Source organism: Triplophysa dalaica, chromosome 5, assembly GCF_015846415.1.
Source record: "Triplophysa dalaica isolate WHDGS20190420 chromosome 5, ASM1584641v1, whole genome shotgun sequence".
Lineage (NCBI taxonomy): Eukaryota > Metazoa > Chordata > Actinopteri > Cypriniformes > Nemacheilidae > Triplophysa > Triplophysa dalaica.
In genome coordinates this window covers 6904280-6921816 of record NC_079546.1, presented here as the reverse complement: position 1 = coordinate 6921816, position 17537 = coordinate 6904280, and the positions used below count along the sequence as shown (strand labels likewise).

The 17537-nt window shown below is 39.3% G+C and overlaps 1 protein-coding gene across 2 annotated transcripts in view; it reads left to right on the top strand.

The window, feature by feature from the left end:
* plxna4 (plexin A4) overlaps positions 1 to 17537 on the top strand; it is a 186480-nt gene that overhangs the window by 99639 nt on the left and 69304 nt on the right. For both annotated transcript variants that reach the window (XM_056749417.1, XM_056749418.1), the window contains 2 exons: positions 1848 to 1979; positions 13625 to 13725. In XM_056749417.1, the coding sequence (XP_056605395.1) occupies positions 1848 to 1979; positions 13625 to 13725 (233 nt within the window). The remainder of the gene's footprint in view (positions 1 to 1847; positions 1980 to 13624; positions 13726 to 17537) is intronic.

Sequence of the window (17537 nt, the reverse complement as noted above, 5' to 3'; positions counted from 1 at the left end):
CTTAGTAATATCTTAACTTTCAATGCTATTTTTAATTGGACAAAATTGGTGAATTTTGTTTTTTTCTCCGATTAAATTCGGACAGACTTTACACATCCCCCTAGCAAGTGTGACATGAGGTAACAGCAGCTTTAAAATACCATTAGATTCACGCCTAAACCCATAAATTAAATTCAGATCATCATGTGATACATAGATTAGCTGTGTAATCCAATTAAGATGTAAAAAATATGTAATCCACTTCATTGATATTGAAATTAAACCAGTCCATTTTATTGTTTTGCTCAGGGCTCAGGAATTCATAATGATGAAACTATTTTTATTGGACTAGTGGAGGGAACACAATATGTGCACACTGCATACTCTTCTTTAGGAATGTGAAGAAAAAAAAATTGCAACATCATACTAAGAACAAAGTTTTGCTACATTATTTTGTCTTTTAACATGTCTATAAAAATGGGAAAGGTTAAGGTGCAAAATTGTATTCGTCTCATGTCATTCCAGACCTATATGTGTTTCTTTCTTCTGTTGAACACAAAAGAAGATATTTTGAAAAATGTCACGGTTTTCTTTCCATACAATAGAAGTCAGTGGGGGCCTATGTTGTTAGTTCCCAACGTTCTTTAAAATGTCTTCTTTTGTGTCCCACAGTTGAAAAGAAAGTCAGACAAATTTGAAATACCACGGATGAATAAATAATGAGTTTTCATGTTCAAGTGCACCCTCCCATTAAATAAAAACAGCTTGAGTATAAAATTGTGATATAATAGTTTTCCTCAACTCTGTGTTGTTGTGTGTTCATTCTGCAAGGATGTGTTTGGAAAGCAGTGTCGTCTTTTCCTAGTGTATCTTTGATCAGATGCTATCATTTCCCCCACAGCCCTTTAGCATCTCAATGTCAACGTTAACAGACAGGCTAATAGTCTTCCCCCGTGGCTAATTTGTTTAGTTGCTGTCCTGATAACGTCCATCCACTCTGCCCAATCTCTCCAGTGGCCATGGATCTGTCCCCCACTCCGTGCGTCTCTCCTGGGGCTCAACCGGTGCCGAGCACCCCCTGCAGTTCATTCTCCCATCGTCCGCACGCTGCCATTCCAAACACTGGCCGAAACCCAATCCCCAGCCAAATTAACCAGCCCGATCAGAGAGATTAGATAACCCTCTCGCTGAATAAGGCCTTGGCTCGTGTTGAGGGTTTTCTCTTTCTTTCTCATCTCCTTTCTTTTGTCTTCTTTTGTTCTACCCTTTTTCCTCTTGTCTGCTTTTGACCCTGAACATACAATAAGCCCTAGAGAAAGTGACAGCAGCGCGAGGGGACGCTTTAAAGGTGAAGTGTTTTGTTTCTGTGCCTCTCAAAAAACATCCTGGACTTGTGGTCTGATGGGACTCCAGGCTACAAACTCAAAGATAAAGCTCTTTATTTTGGATCTGATAACTTTTAAACTATTTAGTGTCGTAGGGAAATTTGCTGATTATCAGGTGCATTGAATTGTTTAATGGCAAGGATTAACACTTCGAGTTCTCACAGGTCTTCTTGGTGTGTCGATTTTTGTCTGTGGATAGAAAGATGAAATCCAGAAAAGAGGGTCGGGTTATATTCCTCACTGGAAATGTGTGTGCGACATTTGTATCATAAACAGCAGATGTTCAGCTATATTCATGAGACCTCCATCACTGCAGTCCAACTGTGTAAGGATGTTACAGCTCTCTGCTGAGCCAGCGATTTATGGCACGTAACTTTCCCCTACAGCTGTTTAACAGCATAACACCCCATTCCTCTTCTGCACTATTCCATCTCATACACATGAATGGTGGAGTAACACCAACTCTTTATTCTCTTCTTGTAGATTCGTGTTGACGGCCCTTCCCGTGGTGCCCTTCAGTACGAAACCATTCAGGTGGTCGACAAAGGACCGATCCTGCGAGACATGGCCTTTTCTGCCGATCAGCACTTCCTGTATGTGATGTCAGAGTCACAGGTAAGTCAAGTTTTCAGTTGCGTCCATCACATATGAGTGTTCACTTACGGTAATTACAGCACCAGAGGAAGCGAGAGCCGTGCCTTTTTTACCTTATAAAAAGTGACGGATGATGGATTGGTGGATTAGACACTCACGCTCGCCGTGTCCAAAATACACACAATCTACACATCAGGATGTGCTACCTGAAAATGGCTCAATCAGTTTAATGGACGGAGCGGATACGGACGTGCTGATACTGTGTCACTTCTCAAGCTTGTAAATCTCAACATCAGAAAAACAGCGCATGCACTTAGTGCAGTAAAAACGGCCAGATAAATCGGCCCTTGAAACTCAGGCTTTCATTTCTCGTAAAATAATCCCTTTAATACTAAACTAGTCAGAATGCAAGTTTATAACTGATCCATCAAGAATTTATGCCCTTTGTCTAGTCTGGGTGTACACTGTTGATCACATGGTGGAAACATTCATGTGTGCTGCATGAATCAAAATATTGTAACTGTATCAGTGTCCTGACTTTTGACCTGAAGATGCACCAATCAATAACCATCAACACTCTTGAGTACATATAGAACCAGGATTTAGGGTTTTCCTTTTTCAATTTATCTCTCTCACATGCTCCCTTTCACACACACACACACACACACACACAAACACTATTACCTACAGTATTTCAATACTCAGTTGAAAAATCATAGCGAATTCAAGGTGGCATTGTACATTGTACAGTAAAAAACTGCTATGATGCACCGCACAAGCCTTAAACCTCAATGTCAAGATTTATTGTTTCGGCTATAAACCAAAAACCTCATACAGTAAAATGCACTTCACTAGAAGTGTGGGTCATTGGGGCACAGTCCAGGTAAAACTAGCCAATCACATCATCCCGGCGCAGATTATAGATTGCAATATCCTGTGAAATTTACCAGTCCATGGTTTAGATATAGGACAGGCTTAAAGACGTAGTTTTATGGGGACAATATATCCCAGTACTTTAAATTCTCTCATCTTGTGTTCCATGCGAGAAGAAAGTCATACAGATATGCAACGACTAAGCGAACAGATTTTTTTTGATTATATCTGGACAAAATGGCCTGTTTCACAGACCAGGCTTGGCTTAAGCGAGGACTAGACCTTAGTTAAATTGGGATATTTGAAAAAAGCATTACCGGTTTGCATCTTGAGACAAAACAATGGCACCGACATATTTTAAGATATGTTTGTGTACGTTATTTTCAGTTAAGACAGATCAAACATTAGTTTTAGTCCTGGACTAGTCTTAAACCTTGTCTGTGAAACCGGCAAATATGTTTTAAAGGGATATTTCACCCAAAATGAAAATTCTCACCCTCTTGTCATTTCAAACCTGTATGACTGACTTTCTTCTGCAGAACAAAAAAGAAGATATTTTGAAGAAAGTTGGTAACTGAACAACGTCCGTACCCATTGACTTCTGTTGGAAGATCGATGGAAGTCAATGAATACAGCCATTGTTCTGTTACCAACTTTCTTCAAAATATCTTCCTTTGTGTTTTCAAATCTACTGACATTTTACATTTCCAGGGACATGTCAGTGTCCTGGTTTTGTTTAAGTTTTTTATTAAAATATGATTCATTTGTCCCAATACAGATGTCAAACTAGTTTTTAGGATGTTTAGGTCACTCTCACCAACTCAAGCTATTTTGTAAACATGATTTAATCCAAAAATGTGATTTGGTTCAAAACTAGGCCACAAAGAACCACTCGCTTCCTATGGGAAAGAAAAGCTGTTTTCTTTGACGGGAATAAATAACAGAGCTGGACCTGTGGTGTTCTGTCAGCGCATAATCTCACCCTGTTGCAATTAGCCTATTAGCCCAGTTAGCGAGAAGTCGTCTGGTTTCTGTTTAGTCCTTAGCATCAGGGGATCACATCTACTGAGAAATCATGCATATATTTAGAAGCTATTTAGCGAACATGCATTCTCTCGTCCCACCTGTAATCCTGCCCCCTACAACACACACACACACAAAACATTCTGTGATCTCACTGAAACATTTATTCTGTTTTGTTTTAAAGATTAATGAACTGTGATGTAATGCGCCACTTTGGTGCTGCCTCACACCGAGCTTTGCTTAAATTCAGATCTCACACAAAGGCCCCATTTCACCTCTGTGTTTACAGAATAACAGGGAGAATATTAGACAGGCCATTTTTTGATTTGTTTCTCTCCCACTCTCACAGTTTCTCGCAAGCGCTCTGGTTGAGATGTCCACATTAATATTTATAGCTGATAACAACATCTCACAGACCAAAATTCTCATAACTGTTTGCGGTCCGGGCTGGTGCATCTGTTTTGTGCATACACACAAACACTCTCTCTCTCTCTCTCTCACACTCACTCACTGACACACACATTCATTCTTTCTCTCTAATACAAATACCTCACGATTCTCCATAGTTCCAATTTTGTTTTTTTAACTGTGAAATATTACAACAAATATACAAATGAAATGAAAACAATGGAATCTAGCCTTCAAGTCCATCTCTATTAAAATAAACAGCTTTTAAATAATTAGTCACCTAAACAGTAAGGGAACAAGAATAAGAGTAAAAGGACAGAATATGAATCAAAGCACTGAGAAATTTTAGTTTGATTCATTTTACTTGCTTAATAAACAGTGGCAGGTCTATAAATATGCATTTGTGACAAACTGACAGTATTTATATACACAACAAGGTTTTGTAGAGACTCGCAATAGAAAAATAAAAGCATAAAATGTCACGCCTCCTCATGTTTCATTAACGTTGAGACAATAATAAAATAAAAAGCGAATTGCATTACAATAATAATGGATGTAAACAACCTGTAGTTTGAAATCAAGCGTTCATTTTTGAGTTATGCAAAGGTTGACAGGCAGGTAGGATATGTTTCACTTTTTCTTTTAACATCCCTAGTTTAGTATGTTCTGAAACAATCTGAAACTCACAAGCAGTCATACCAATTCCCTGTGGGTGAGCGGAACTGAAAAACAAGAACAGTAGGTCGATAAGCTCCTGCTGGTGGAGTCTTAAAGAGAGGGAGTAAAAGAGAGAGAGGGGAGAATGAGAGGTGTCGGGAGGCAGGGAATGATAGTGTTCGGAGGCTGCGAATGTCTGTTACACGTGCGATTACAACTGATTGGTTGAACAGAGCTTTGGTTCAAAAGCCCACAGTCCCTTCACAGCATGAGCCGCAGCTGAGGTCAGCACATCGGGTGCGTGAGAGAGAGTGTTTGTGTACACTGTACAGCATGGTACCTGCAGGAAACCAGGCCTGTTGATATCGATGTTAGATCATCTCTCTGATGCGTGACATCAATTACAGTGGACATCAATCTTTGAAGGCCATTTTTGAAACGTTTAGGGTGCGATGTTAAATATAGAGCAACGTGGGTGATGACCTTCGACCCGCACACATAACTCTGTATGACTGCCCTTTATACGGTATGTAGTGTGTTTTCATTCATGACAACAGAAATTGAATATACCCGTCGAAATTGGTGATACATCCATATTATTGCTAGGTAATGTATCCTATAAATTATAATATATATATGTATATATATATATATATAGAATATGTCGAAAAACAATTGAGGAATGATCACATGGTTGGTTTAAAGTTATTAGAAACATATTTTTTATTTTTCTTGGTGAACGTTTACAGTTATACATTTTTATAGTCAGTCAAGTTCAATGAATACATTAAAATGCTTGCAACAGTTTTTTCATGTTTAAAAGTTGTAAAAAATATATAGATATTTTTATTATATAGATATTGTATAGATAGATTATATAGATGTAGAAGTACAATCCCAAGTCATTTCAACTTCCTTTACCTTTTTTATTTACATAATATTCAATCAAAACACGTTTATCTTTCTCTTTGACTGTCTCTATCTCCATTTCAAGAGGTCTGTATGTTTTTTAAGTGATTTGACTGAGCAAAAATATTTTTGAAACATAAAAATATGAATTCATTGGCAATTTAGGACGTTTGAAAGAAATTTGGAGAACTGTTGAGAATATTTTTTTTTATACTCTCCTTTTGTTTTTTCCTTTTTGCCAATTTTTGTACTTTTTAAATTATTTAAGTTAAGTTGTTGTCAATGTCGAAAAGCACTTTTTCATACTTTTTATTGGTTAGATATACAGTGACAAATATACAGGGTGTATAATGATTTATGGCAAAAAGAAATCATAAAATATGGAGACTCAAGGTTGCATAAGCACAGCAGTGATATATTTTTGTATATATGTGTGTACTAAGTGTATGATCAGTGATTGGTTTTAAAATGTGTAGAATGAAGTGCTGTTAAATCTCTCTCTCTCTCTCTCTCTCTCTCTCTCTCTCTCTCTCTCTCTCTCTCTCTCTCTCTCTCTCTCTCTCTCTCTCTAATTAATTCCCTGATTATCCCTCTAATTAAATCTTGCTACTTTCCTGTATCATTTTAAACAGCCAGATAAGTGCATCTTTTTAAGGAAAGGGGCCAGACTGTCTGTTTAGAGTAATGTAGATTACAGTTATCAGAGCTCAGCGCTAATTGTCACGCTCGGCTTATTGTCCACATTCATCATTCATTTCTTTTAAGTGTTTTTGATTGTAACTTTGAACAATGTCGGTTTCAGACGTGCGCGTGCGGTCCGAAGGACAGCTGCGAGCTCTAATGACCAAGGTCTCCACTGTAGTTCTTCCTGCATTAAACCATTGACTGGGAGGTTCAGAGCTCAATAGAGTTACCCAAATTGCCGGTCTTCGCACATTAATGCCCTTTTGTTCTGTGTGTAGCATCCAAATGGGAGCCATGTTCCTCTCTCTCGCAGTTTACTGTCATTTTATACTGGATTTTTGGATCGTCCTTTTGTGCATGAGGTGAGCGCATCCGCCCGGGCTTTGTGCGCTCGGCCCGCAATTTAAGACAAGCGCTGCTACAATGGCTCCGTTTGAATGTGAAGAATCAATGCTCTGTGTTTTCAGCGAAATTATATTGATTTGCTGCCCGTCTGCGTTTTTCATAACAGCCTTGTCACAAAGCATTTTGGGTATCGCTGGAGCGAGCGGCTCCTCTACGCTCTCGACTTGAAGGATATTTATAATTCATGCGGGGCAAGTTGAAACTGCAGGTAGTGTAAGTGTTAATAATTTAAAGTGTGTCTTACACCGTCCAAACAGCTCCGAGTCAAATAACTTCATTGCCGATCTGATCCGAGCGCGGGACGTTGGATAAGACATCTGCGACCTCATCGGAAATAAGTTTAATAAAAAAGACCTTTGATTTCAATTACGGGCGGGCGTTCATAGTGGTCCCATATGGGGCGTCCTCCCCGGCGTTAACTCTGGTTCATGAGAGCGTTTCCTTGTTATTACAGTGGCCTACTTAAGACCGCATCCCTGTTGTGTTTGAGTGAGGTACTCGGGACATCTGGTAGTGTTTGGCAGACTTTTTTAATTATATATTTTATTCATATACACAGGATAGTGTAGGCAGACAGGAGCATCAGGGTAAGAGACATTGGGATCGTACTCGAACCCAAGTCCCAGTGAGCTAAAGGCTCATGTATATGTGTCAGGAGCACTGACTAAGCAACTTTTGCTGAATCTGATTAAAAGATTTTTAGTCAGGCACACAAAAATCAGTTTGCAGATGCATATAAGAATACATGCAAGGCACTTCAGAGCTCATATAAGAAGCTTATTTGAAGTACGTTTGTTGAGTCAAGTGTATAAATGTGCTTTCACACGTGTATGTGTTTGTGTGTAATAGAAAATATTCTGTTTGGATAATTAGGCAGGCATGTTCTTGTCTATCGCGTTGTTCGTTCAGCCGTCTGATCTCTTCTCTATAGGGCGTGATGTGGTTCTCCTGTTGGGTGCCTTTAGGCCTTAATGATGTCGTCTGGACAGAATCAGCCCTCATATGTTTGTGTGACGGCCGGGAGCGGAGCATCAATGCTTGAATGTAAATCCGGTTAGCACAGAGAGTGGCTGGGTTCACAGCACACATAATTGCATTTCGTGTCTGTGAAGCCCCCAGGGCCTGAAAGGACCCGGCTGAACACTACATCCTGTGTTTAACCGTGACTATGACCGGCTACCAGACCTGAGCATCCGCTGCGGGAGAACAGACGGATGGGTGTCATCAACGAACGTCACGAGTGTGATTCTTAACACTATAGATGGATGATGGAGGGATTTATTTTGTGAGTGTGTGCATGTATTGTGTGTGCGTGTGCTTTTGTGGTGTTACGCGCGTTAATGAGATAATGTGAGAGTTAAGATGCAGACACCTCAGCACAGCTGTCTCTGGGAGAAAATCACAGCTCATATTACCAAGCTTCATCTTCCGCTGACATGCGCCTTAACACGCGTAAGACGCCGCTTTTCACGACCCCCTTCGGTCGTGAACGTGGGTGTGCGTTAGCACTGAGATTCATTTAGGATGGACGTTGATTGATTAATTTCATAAATCAGAGGTGATGAGATGATGTCATCTGTTTTCTGCTTCCTTGGTGGTAAAGCATCCAAAAATGAAAGAGAGGTGGAGGGTGGAATCAAGAATATGTGTGTTTGTGTGTTGTGTCCGTGTTAAAATTTGTTTGACATCATGTCGTGTTGTTTAAACATTTGATGAAGAGCTGCATGCTCTCTGATTGGCTGGGTGTCATTGTTGCATGGCAGATATCGTTCTATAGGTCTCAGATGAGAACCTGGATTAGATTCCACATTAAAGCTCAGCTCAGAGACGATGGAGAAACTCAGTCAGGTCTCCAGGATTTACTGGCGGATGTGATGAAGAGAGAGAAACCGTAGAGGAGTTTATGTTTGTTTAGATTAATAGGGTAATTAAGGCTGGTTTGATGGCCAGGACGTAAACAGGTGATAAGGAGCTCACTATTAATGTGACTTATTACACGGCTTGTTGGAATGCCTGAATCTGATTGGCCAGTCGCGACATTTGCAGGTTCGTTATTCCCAGATAACAACCTCTCAAAACTAATAACACACGGTAACCCGGATGCACTATATCATTTTGACAGTTTTTTTTATGACAAATTAAGTATAAATGTCGTATTGCTTGTGATATGCGATCCTATAGGGTGCGAATTGCACAGATGTCAAAGAATTTAAGATCATGTACACAATCAAGGTTTATTTATGAGTGAGCATTTTTCTTCCCTGCCTTATTTTTCTGGCATACAGCAAAAAATGATTAATAATGTTTATTGAATACACTATATATTATTACAAATTTAGAATATAAATGTACTATTGAATATACTTAATAATACAAATGTTTCAAATATTATCAAACAATTAGCCTATATGTTTCATAATATTTGTAAAATATGTATTATTTAATATATTTAATAACGCATTTATATTTTATGTTTTTAAATATATTTTTATCGTACACTCGATTTTTTTGGATTGGGCATTTTTCTTGCACTGCCATATTGTTATTTATTACAATATTGTTAAAAATATATTATATATCATTACATTTTATAGTGTATATAAATATATCAAATATAAATAATTCAATAATATTCAATATATAAATTGAAGAATATGATCAATATTGTCATTAAATTAAATACAAATATAATATTATTCTCATAATTGGTAAATATATTTTTCTGTGTTGACACATTTAAACCAGTAAAACATGTGTATTACATACTTTAGAACCACCAGTAAGGTCATGAGAAAGTTACAGACATGCATCCTGTCAGTTGATCTGGCTTCTTAACACATATGCATGATAAATGAACATATCGCCCAATGGGACAATGACAACTCCAGCAACTGGCCCAAATTTCTCTCACTCTGGCCCTGGGCCATGAGGCCATCCTAATTGTCAGGCCCTTCACCACACACACACACATTTATTTGCATACACACCCAGACACACACAGTGATGGCCCTCTCTGAGTCAACGTCTGCATTAATCTGTTGGACTGTGTCATTTGTCAGTTTGTCTCATTATCCGCTGGTCTCAATTCTCTTACAGAGCTCTCAGATAAATGACTAATAATCTAACGGATTTACGACATAATGAGATTCCAGAGCCCCTTTCCAGCGCTCCGTAGGGCAGCGGGAAGTCCTTTTGCCGGATACATTTGTCTTCCTCTTCCTCCCGTGGTCTTTCTCACTCCATCACTGCAGGGAGTGTGTTAAAACACGCTCTGTTCAGGGCCGCCGAGAAAGGATACAGAGAGCTAAATTTACAGTTTTGGAGATAGAAGAGAGCGCACATCCACTCCACTCCAGATGAGTGCGCTATATATAGACTCACTCACTCATACAAATACAATTATTATTCTAGCTTTTTAATACACACAAGATTTACTGGTCCTGATGTTGTAGTGGAACTATATATCTCCTGTTCACTAAATGCTGTCATTTTATCACCCCCCTCCATGCTTACCAGCACACACAGATACAACAAAGGTGAGGGGCAGATGAGATCACTCACGAATAGGAAAAAGTCAGTCAGGTCAGAAAGAAGAATTTCACGGGCGGCTCCTAAAGCCTTATCATTTTCTAAAGGTAATGAGAGTCAATCTTGCTCTCTGCTCACCAAGGCATTACCTACAGTCTCTCAGGCCCCCTACGCAAAAGCGGGTGCTCTATCACAATGCCTGATAATTTACCTCTTCATAGCTGTGAAATGGAGGAAGAGAATATAGGTGTGCAGCCGAGGAGAGACAGGGGGCTTTGTGGCTGTGCCGAGGCCAGCTGACAGGCATCATGTGTGCGTGACAAGAGAAAAATGACTTCTCTCCTGGATTTAGACACACACACAGGCAAACACACACACAGGCAAACACACTGCGGCTGCAGATCATGCCATCTGGAGCACTCTTCCAAAGGATGCCCTCTTTTAGTTGCAACCTCCTGGCCTCTCATTCATCTCTAGCTTTCTCTCTCTCTTGCTGTCTTTATTTTATAGTTGTAAAGGTATAGGTTGGCATACTTTTTGGTCTCTTAAGGATAAAGCTCGGCCTCCAATAGTATTTATATTTATTATTAATGATATATATATATATATATATATTATATTTATATATGAAGAGTTCGGTTCCAAAATAAGATCTCTGTTTTAAACATTTTCTTAAATCATGTTTTTTATTATTTATCATGTTTTTGTTGTATTTTAGTGTGTTAGTTAGCTGATAGCTGATGGCTTAAATCAAAATGTATTTTCATTTGAATGCATAAAAAAATCATGATTTTTGAAAACTTTTAAAGGGTTCATATGATACGGCTAAAACTAATATTATCGTTTGTTTTATGTTTTTGTTTTTATGTGGATACACGATTTAAGGTTAAAAAAACTGTTTTTTCCACTAACAGTGCGTGTTTGTATCTCCTCTCTGCCCCGCCTCTATGAAACGTTCCGATTTTCTCTCTTTTCGCCCTGTAAAGCGAGGTGTGCTATGATTGGCCAGTTAACCAGTGCGTAGTGATTGGTCGAACACTGCAAGCGTGTGACGGAAGTGTAACGCCTCTTACTATTTTTGACACAGAAAAACACATATTCGCGCCATATGACACCTTTAAAATCAGAGTTATCTCATTTTGGAACCAAACTCTTCATATATTTTTATTGGTTTTATTCACCTTTGTGTCATTCTGAAACATATGTTCTTAGGTTTTTATCTGTTGGACAAAAATGTGAAATTTTTAAACATTATCAAGCTTTTACTGAACGAATAACAGAGCTATGAGTAATTTCCCACCGTATCTGTGTTTAGCCACATTTTGTAACACATTGTGTAATGTGACAATTATTAAGTAATTATAGGCAGATTGTTTAGTTCAACGCCAACATATTTCAACAGTAAATGTTTTTCAGGGTTGTCATTAAAAAACGTTTATATCTCCTCCATGATGAAATTCTGCCATCCAAAACCCAGACGTTTGCTTCAGTCACATGACCATACAGTGACATTTAAGAAGAGTCACTTAAATGGCCGAGCCAATGGTTCACAATGGTAGTTTTATGAAATCCATAATTTTTGTGATGGTTTCCATTGGGTTTCTGTTGTTTTTCAGTATGGATGTACTTTTATTTGGATAGTTTATTTCCTTTGTGCCAAATTATTGTACTTTCAGTCTATTTGGAAAGGAATTCAGATGCAAAAATGTGACCCCCACATCTCCTTCTGGGTGGTTGGGGAAAACACTCACAAATAAATAAACCCAAGTCAGCTACTCACAATAAATGCTGAAATACTTTCAAACACCTGTAAAACTTTTGTAAAAACCTTTTCATTTTGTTATGAATCCTGTTTGTGTCACATTTCCAATTTATTTTATGTAAACGTGTCTCCACAGGTCGTATTGAGATATCTGAGAGTTTATGTATAAATGCGACAGAGGGTAAAGAAATAGTTTGACAGAACTTGAAGACATTGCGCAGCAGTAAACAGGCTGACGAATGAGTGCTGACACCAGAACAAGACTGAAGCTCTTAAATATAAGGCGTGATTCAATGCGACTAGTAATTCAGCCCTCATATAAATGTTATAGTCACATCTCCTCGTTCTTTAAACGCTGCCTCACTTTCTGTTATGTTTCCCGAGCCAGATTGAAATAGAATCTGTCCCATTTCTTCCCACAAAATACGAAAACACCGCTGCGGTGAGGCCGGGCTGTCATTCCGCCTGCCCGAGCGCTCTGGACGTATCGGCTGTCATCTGCACTTTGATCGACAGCAGTCATCCACCAGTGACAGGTCATCAATCAAAAGGCTGAATAAAGCTAAGGGCTCAGAGCCGTTGCCATGGAGACAGGGATGGCAGAGGGTCCTCTGTCTCTCATAGCTGTTACATCTGTTTTTCAGTCCAGCCTCTCGGTTTCTCCAGTACTGAGGGCTTCAGTCTGTTTCTCATCACCATCGCAGCGTCTCTCCATCTCTCATGTGTTATATTGCTGTAAATGGAGAGATGCTCTTGGCGGTGTCGACGTCCCAGGATGAGCCGCCTCGGTAGATCCCTTTCCTGTCTTGTGTGATGCAACACCACGTTTAAAGGATGTTTATTCGCTTGTTCTCACGACTACTGTGTTCTCCGCCTCCCTGCTGTTATCGCCATTGTGATGCTCTTGGTTTGTGTTTATGTTGAGTGTTAGTTGTTTTCAGTTTCATGGTGGTTTTTAGAGAATGAAGTATAAGTTCGGAGCAGATGATGTTTTTCCACATGAGGAATTCACGAAATTGCAACGATGAATTAACATTTTAATGACAGATTGCCTGTAGGGTGTCATTTGCTCTAAGCTATAAATCTCTAGAAGTTTATAGATGTTTTATGATCAAAATCTTTTTTTGTGTGCGCATAATTTCTGCCAAGAAACCTCATGACAAAGGTAAAGCTAACAAACCCAAGTTTGTGCACGTTAGGGAAATAATAACACATATCATATGTTTACTTAATATTTTTCATACCAATTTTCTCACTATAGGATGTGCTCTGAAGAGAACTCTGATGATGTGCATCTTCGTTTTACATTGTATTCTGAATGACTCTAAGTCAGATCTTATAATTCCTGTTTATAACCATATATACAGTAAAAAATAATATTTTATAATAAAAGCTTCCCTCTCTTCTCTTTCTTCAGCTGACAAGTGTCCCAGTGGAAGCCTGCGAGCAGTACTCGTCCTGCAATGAGTGTCTGGGATCTGGAGATCCTCACTGCGGCTGGTGTGTCCTCCACAGCATGTAAGTTCAAGGTTTTTTTACACGCTGTCCTGCACACCTGAATGAACACAAACTCACTGAGGATGATACTGTACAGAAGTGGACTAGACAGATAAGACAACATTTGTTTGGGTACAATCAGGGAAAAATCTCTTGTTCCATGCACTTTTAGGTGGTGAAAAGCCATTTCCCCAAATTCACACTTTTCTCACTAATGGATCTCCGACACGTACACACACACACAAATAAACACACCCAGCCCACCTTTTTCACCCACTGTGTAGATACCGAGGTTGATGGATGCTTTGGACCCTCAAGGGATGGCCATATTTCCCACTCCACTGTAAATTGAAAATTAGATTGTTTTTCTCTTTTGAGGACCCCAAAGGAGTGTGTGTGGCATGCCAATCCTCACAAACCATACGTTTGTGGCGAGTTCTTAACACTCCCTGTATGTACTCCTGTATCTTTAAATAGTGTGTGACACATACACACACCGTTGGCACTAAAATGTCAGGGCCACGGAGGGTCCGGCAGACATTGCATGTGTTTTAAAGGTAGGTGTTAAACTCTTAAATGCCGGATAGAGAGAGGGTAGAAGAGAAACAGGGAAAGCGAATATATGTGTAGAGATGTCTGGTGTGTCAGGATACTCTGATCTCTCTCTCTCAGGGCTTCTGAGTGCATTGAGACTGAGGCCATGGGCACGTGGTTTGCCACATGGCTGCCCAAGGTCAGACATGCTTTAAAATCTCCCCACCCTCTCTTTCTTTCTCTAAAGTGGAGTGTGTCCATTAGTGCATGTCTCACTTCCTGAATTTTGCAAGTTATCAGGCGTAAATGGAAGATGTCATTTGTATTACTTCGCTTCAGATTGAAGGGCAAGTTTTAATTCTCGATCAAAACACAAGCAACGTGTCTATAAATACATCCAGACATGTCATCAACAGGTGTCAAACCAGCCCAATCTGACTTCATGTTATCTCATTGGGGGACTGTGTTCTTTGTCACTTGTTATTTTGGACTTTATCTTTCATTGCATTTTTCACATCTTCTTCATCCACAGGGTTCTTTTCATTACTTTCCTATACAGCCTCACCACTCTCTCTCTCTCTTTCCCACATTCTCTCATGGCCTCACGGCCAGAGAAAGTGAACATCACCACTCTCTGATGGAGTCAGGCAATTCGACCTGGCCTCCCTGGTTCCCCGGCTGATTGATTGCCCTGGAGTTTACCTTTCCTATCTACCCCTCCCCTGCATACTTAACCAGGGTCTCTGTAACTCGAGTCCAACCAGAGAGGGCTCTCTCACGCCAGGCCTGACTCCTGCCTCAGATCCCCGTCTCTTTAGCTGCCCTAATCCACTTGGGTTTTTTCCCCAGGTAACATTGTAGCGCACAAAAACATGTCACCCATGCATGCACACATCACAGTGACTGTTTAGTGTTTGTTTTTAATGGCTGATGAAAGCCACGGTATATAACAGATCGATGTAGGGAAGTGCAGATGGTCTACGCCAACGGCCCGATCATTTCGGGTTGAGTGCATTCGCACATTAAAGCTGGACCGATAATCCAGGTGGAATGTGGGAAAGGATCCACTGGGCATTTTCAATCAGGGTTCCGTCGATGGAGAAAGAGAGATTATGTTCGAGAACCAAACCACCTCCATTTCAGGCATTATCTAGTGGGTTAGGTTTGGGAAGTGCTGTACACAAAAGCTTTTCTGAAAGGGTTTTATTTTCAATGAAAAGTGGTTCTGAGTCATCCTCAGATGTGACAGTAATAACTAGCACATGTGGTTTTTGAGGTTTGATGTTGAGAGATTTCAATTCTTTTGGCTGGTCGTGTCTGTTAGTTTTGAGGTCATCTATATGCTTGTCAAAGGTAACGTTTAGCAAAAATTATGAAGTAAAGGTGTAGCATCTATGTAGATTTTGTGTTTTGCTATCTAGACAAGTTAAAGTCATCTGCAGAAATGTTTAGAAAAGAGACTTCTTTCTTGTTTAGTGCCCATACTCTCTGTTTAAGCGCTAAGTGAGGTCAATACATTGGCCAGCGGAGCATAAATATAGTAATCTACTGTGGAATAGCAGGCCACTGGAATGAGACCGGCTGATCGCTCTGGTCCTCCAGAGAAATGCATAAGTCAACAGAGTTTCACCCCATCACTGGAGAGAGAGTGCAGGACAACACACGTGAGGGATGGTTGGGCTTGTTTGTTCGACCTGTGGTGCTATTGATCATGGAGAAAATGGAGCAGTGGGGTTAAGGGTCAGAGGGGGGGTCCATTTAAAAGGTTGTGTGTGCTCGCGTGTGTGCGTAAGTCACTTGGGGAGATTGTGTGTCGCTAAATTAACAATGCATTAACTTTGTCTCAGGATGCTTGGCTCTGACCTTCGGTTTGTAGACCGAAGCATCACACTCTCTGTCCCACTCAGACCCTGTGTTGTTTTTTCTATAAACCTTTTACCACTGGTCTTGGTGAACAGTGTAAAGCAATCCCGAGTCTTGATTCCATGAAAGGTTAAACGTAAGGGCATTAGAATGTTGAGCTAATCGACTCTGGAGACTGAACACCCATTGTGCTTAAGATGATGATGAGAGGGAGAGAGAGAGAGACTTTTGACTTTTACAATCTCTTTATTTACAATCACATTAAGATAGACATTAATTAAATATTAAAAGATAGTCTGTTGTACTTTTTACAAATAAGAAATGTATGAACTTTATTTTTCTTCATTCAATTTACAAAATGCAAAAATCATTTACGATTACTTAAAATACCAACATAGTATCCACATAAAGAACACTTCAACATACATTAACAATTAAAACACAACATACTTGACTAGTTAAAACTCTACAAAAAATAAATGATGAAAATATTTAATCACCTTCAAATAAAGTACAAAGAGCATCTTCATAACACCACTGATCAACTAAAGCATTACAATTATTCATGGATTTATAAAAAATTAAATCAACCAGAATTCTTGCCTTCACGAGACCTTTAACATCTACTATAAATGGCAAGTTTAACTTGACCAACAATAAAATACGTTTTTTTTCTCATTGAAAATGTATATTCTGGCCTGGAAAGATCTACAGGTAGGGATTGTCACAGCCGGCTCCAAGTCGTGACAAAGAAAGAAGCCACGTGCCAGACAATAATCAAAAGTAATGAATCTTATTAACATTGGAATAAACAATAAATTACAAAAGATTAAACGAAACGAAAACAAAGGCCCGAGCGCGCAGGAAGCCTGGAGCGACAATTGAAGGCTGCTTAAGAAACGCGGGCATCAGCCTCATTGCAGGTGAAACCACTCTCACTAATGACCTCTACCAACTCAGACCCGTAAAACAAAACCAAGCCAAAAAGAACAGAACACAAAAGGATTCATAACAGGATGCACCGTAAAGAGAGGCAATAGAAACAAATGTAATACATAGATGATCGTACTGTATATTTCCATTATATAATTTAATAGAGCTTAAAGACCTCTTGGGAAGACGTAAACAAAATACAATTAAAGAACATTTATAACCGAATCAAAATGTTAAAAGAATATTTTCAAGATATAACTATATGTAAGATTAAAAAAGAAAAAAACGATGACCGCTTTTACATGTTGTGAAGTGGTCTATACAGAAGATCAAGCAAAATGATGCATAATATCCACTTAGAGTTTTTGCAAGTTTGTTGTTCACTATCAACCTTGAAATAACCTCCTCTCATTATTAACACTGGATTAAAGCAAGACTTCTGTTAACTCAGATCTCCAGAAGAGTCTGTAAGTCTTGGTACACAGGAGCAGAAAGGCCAAAAT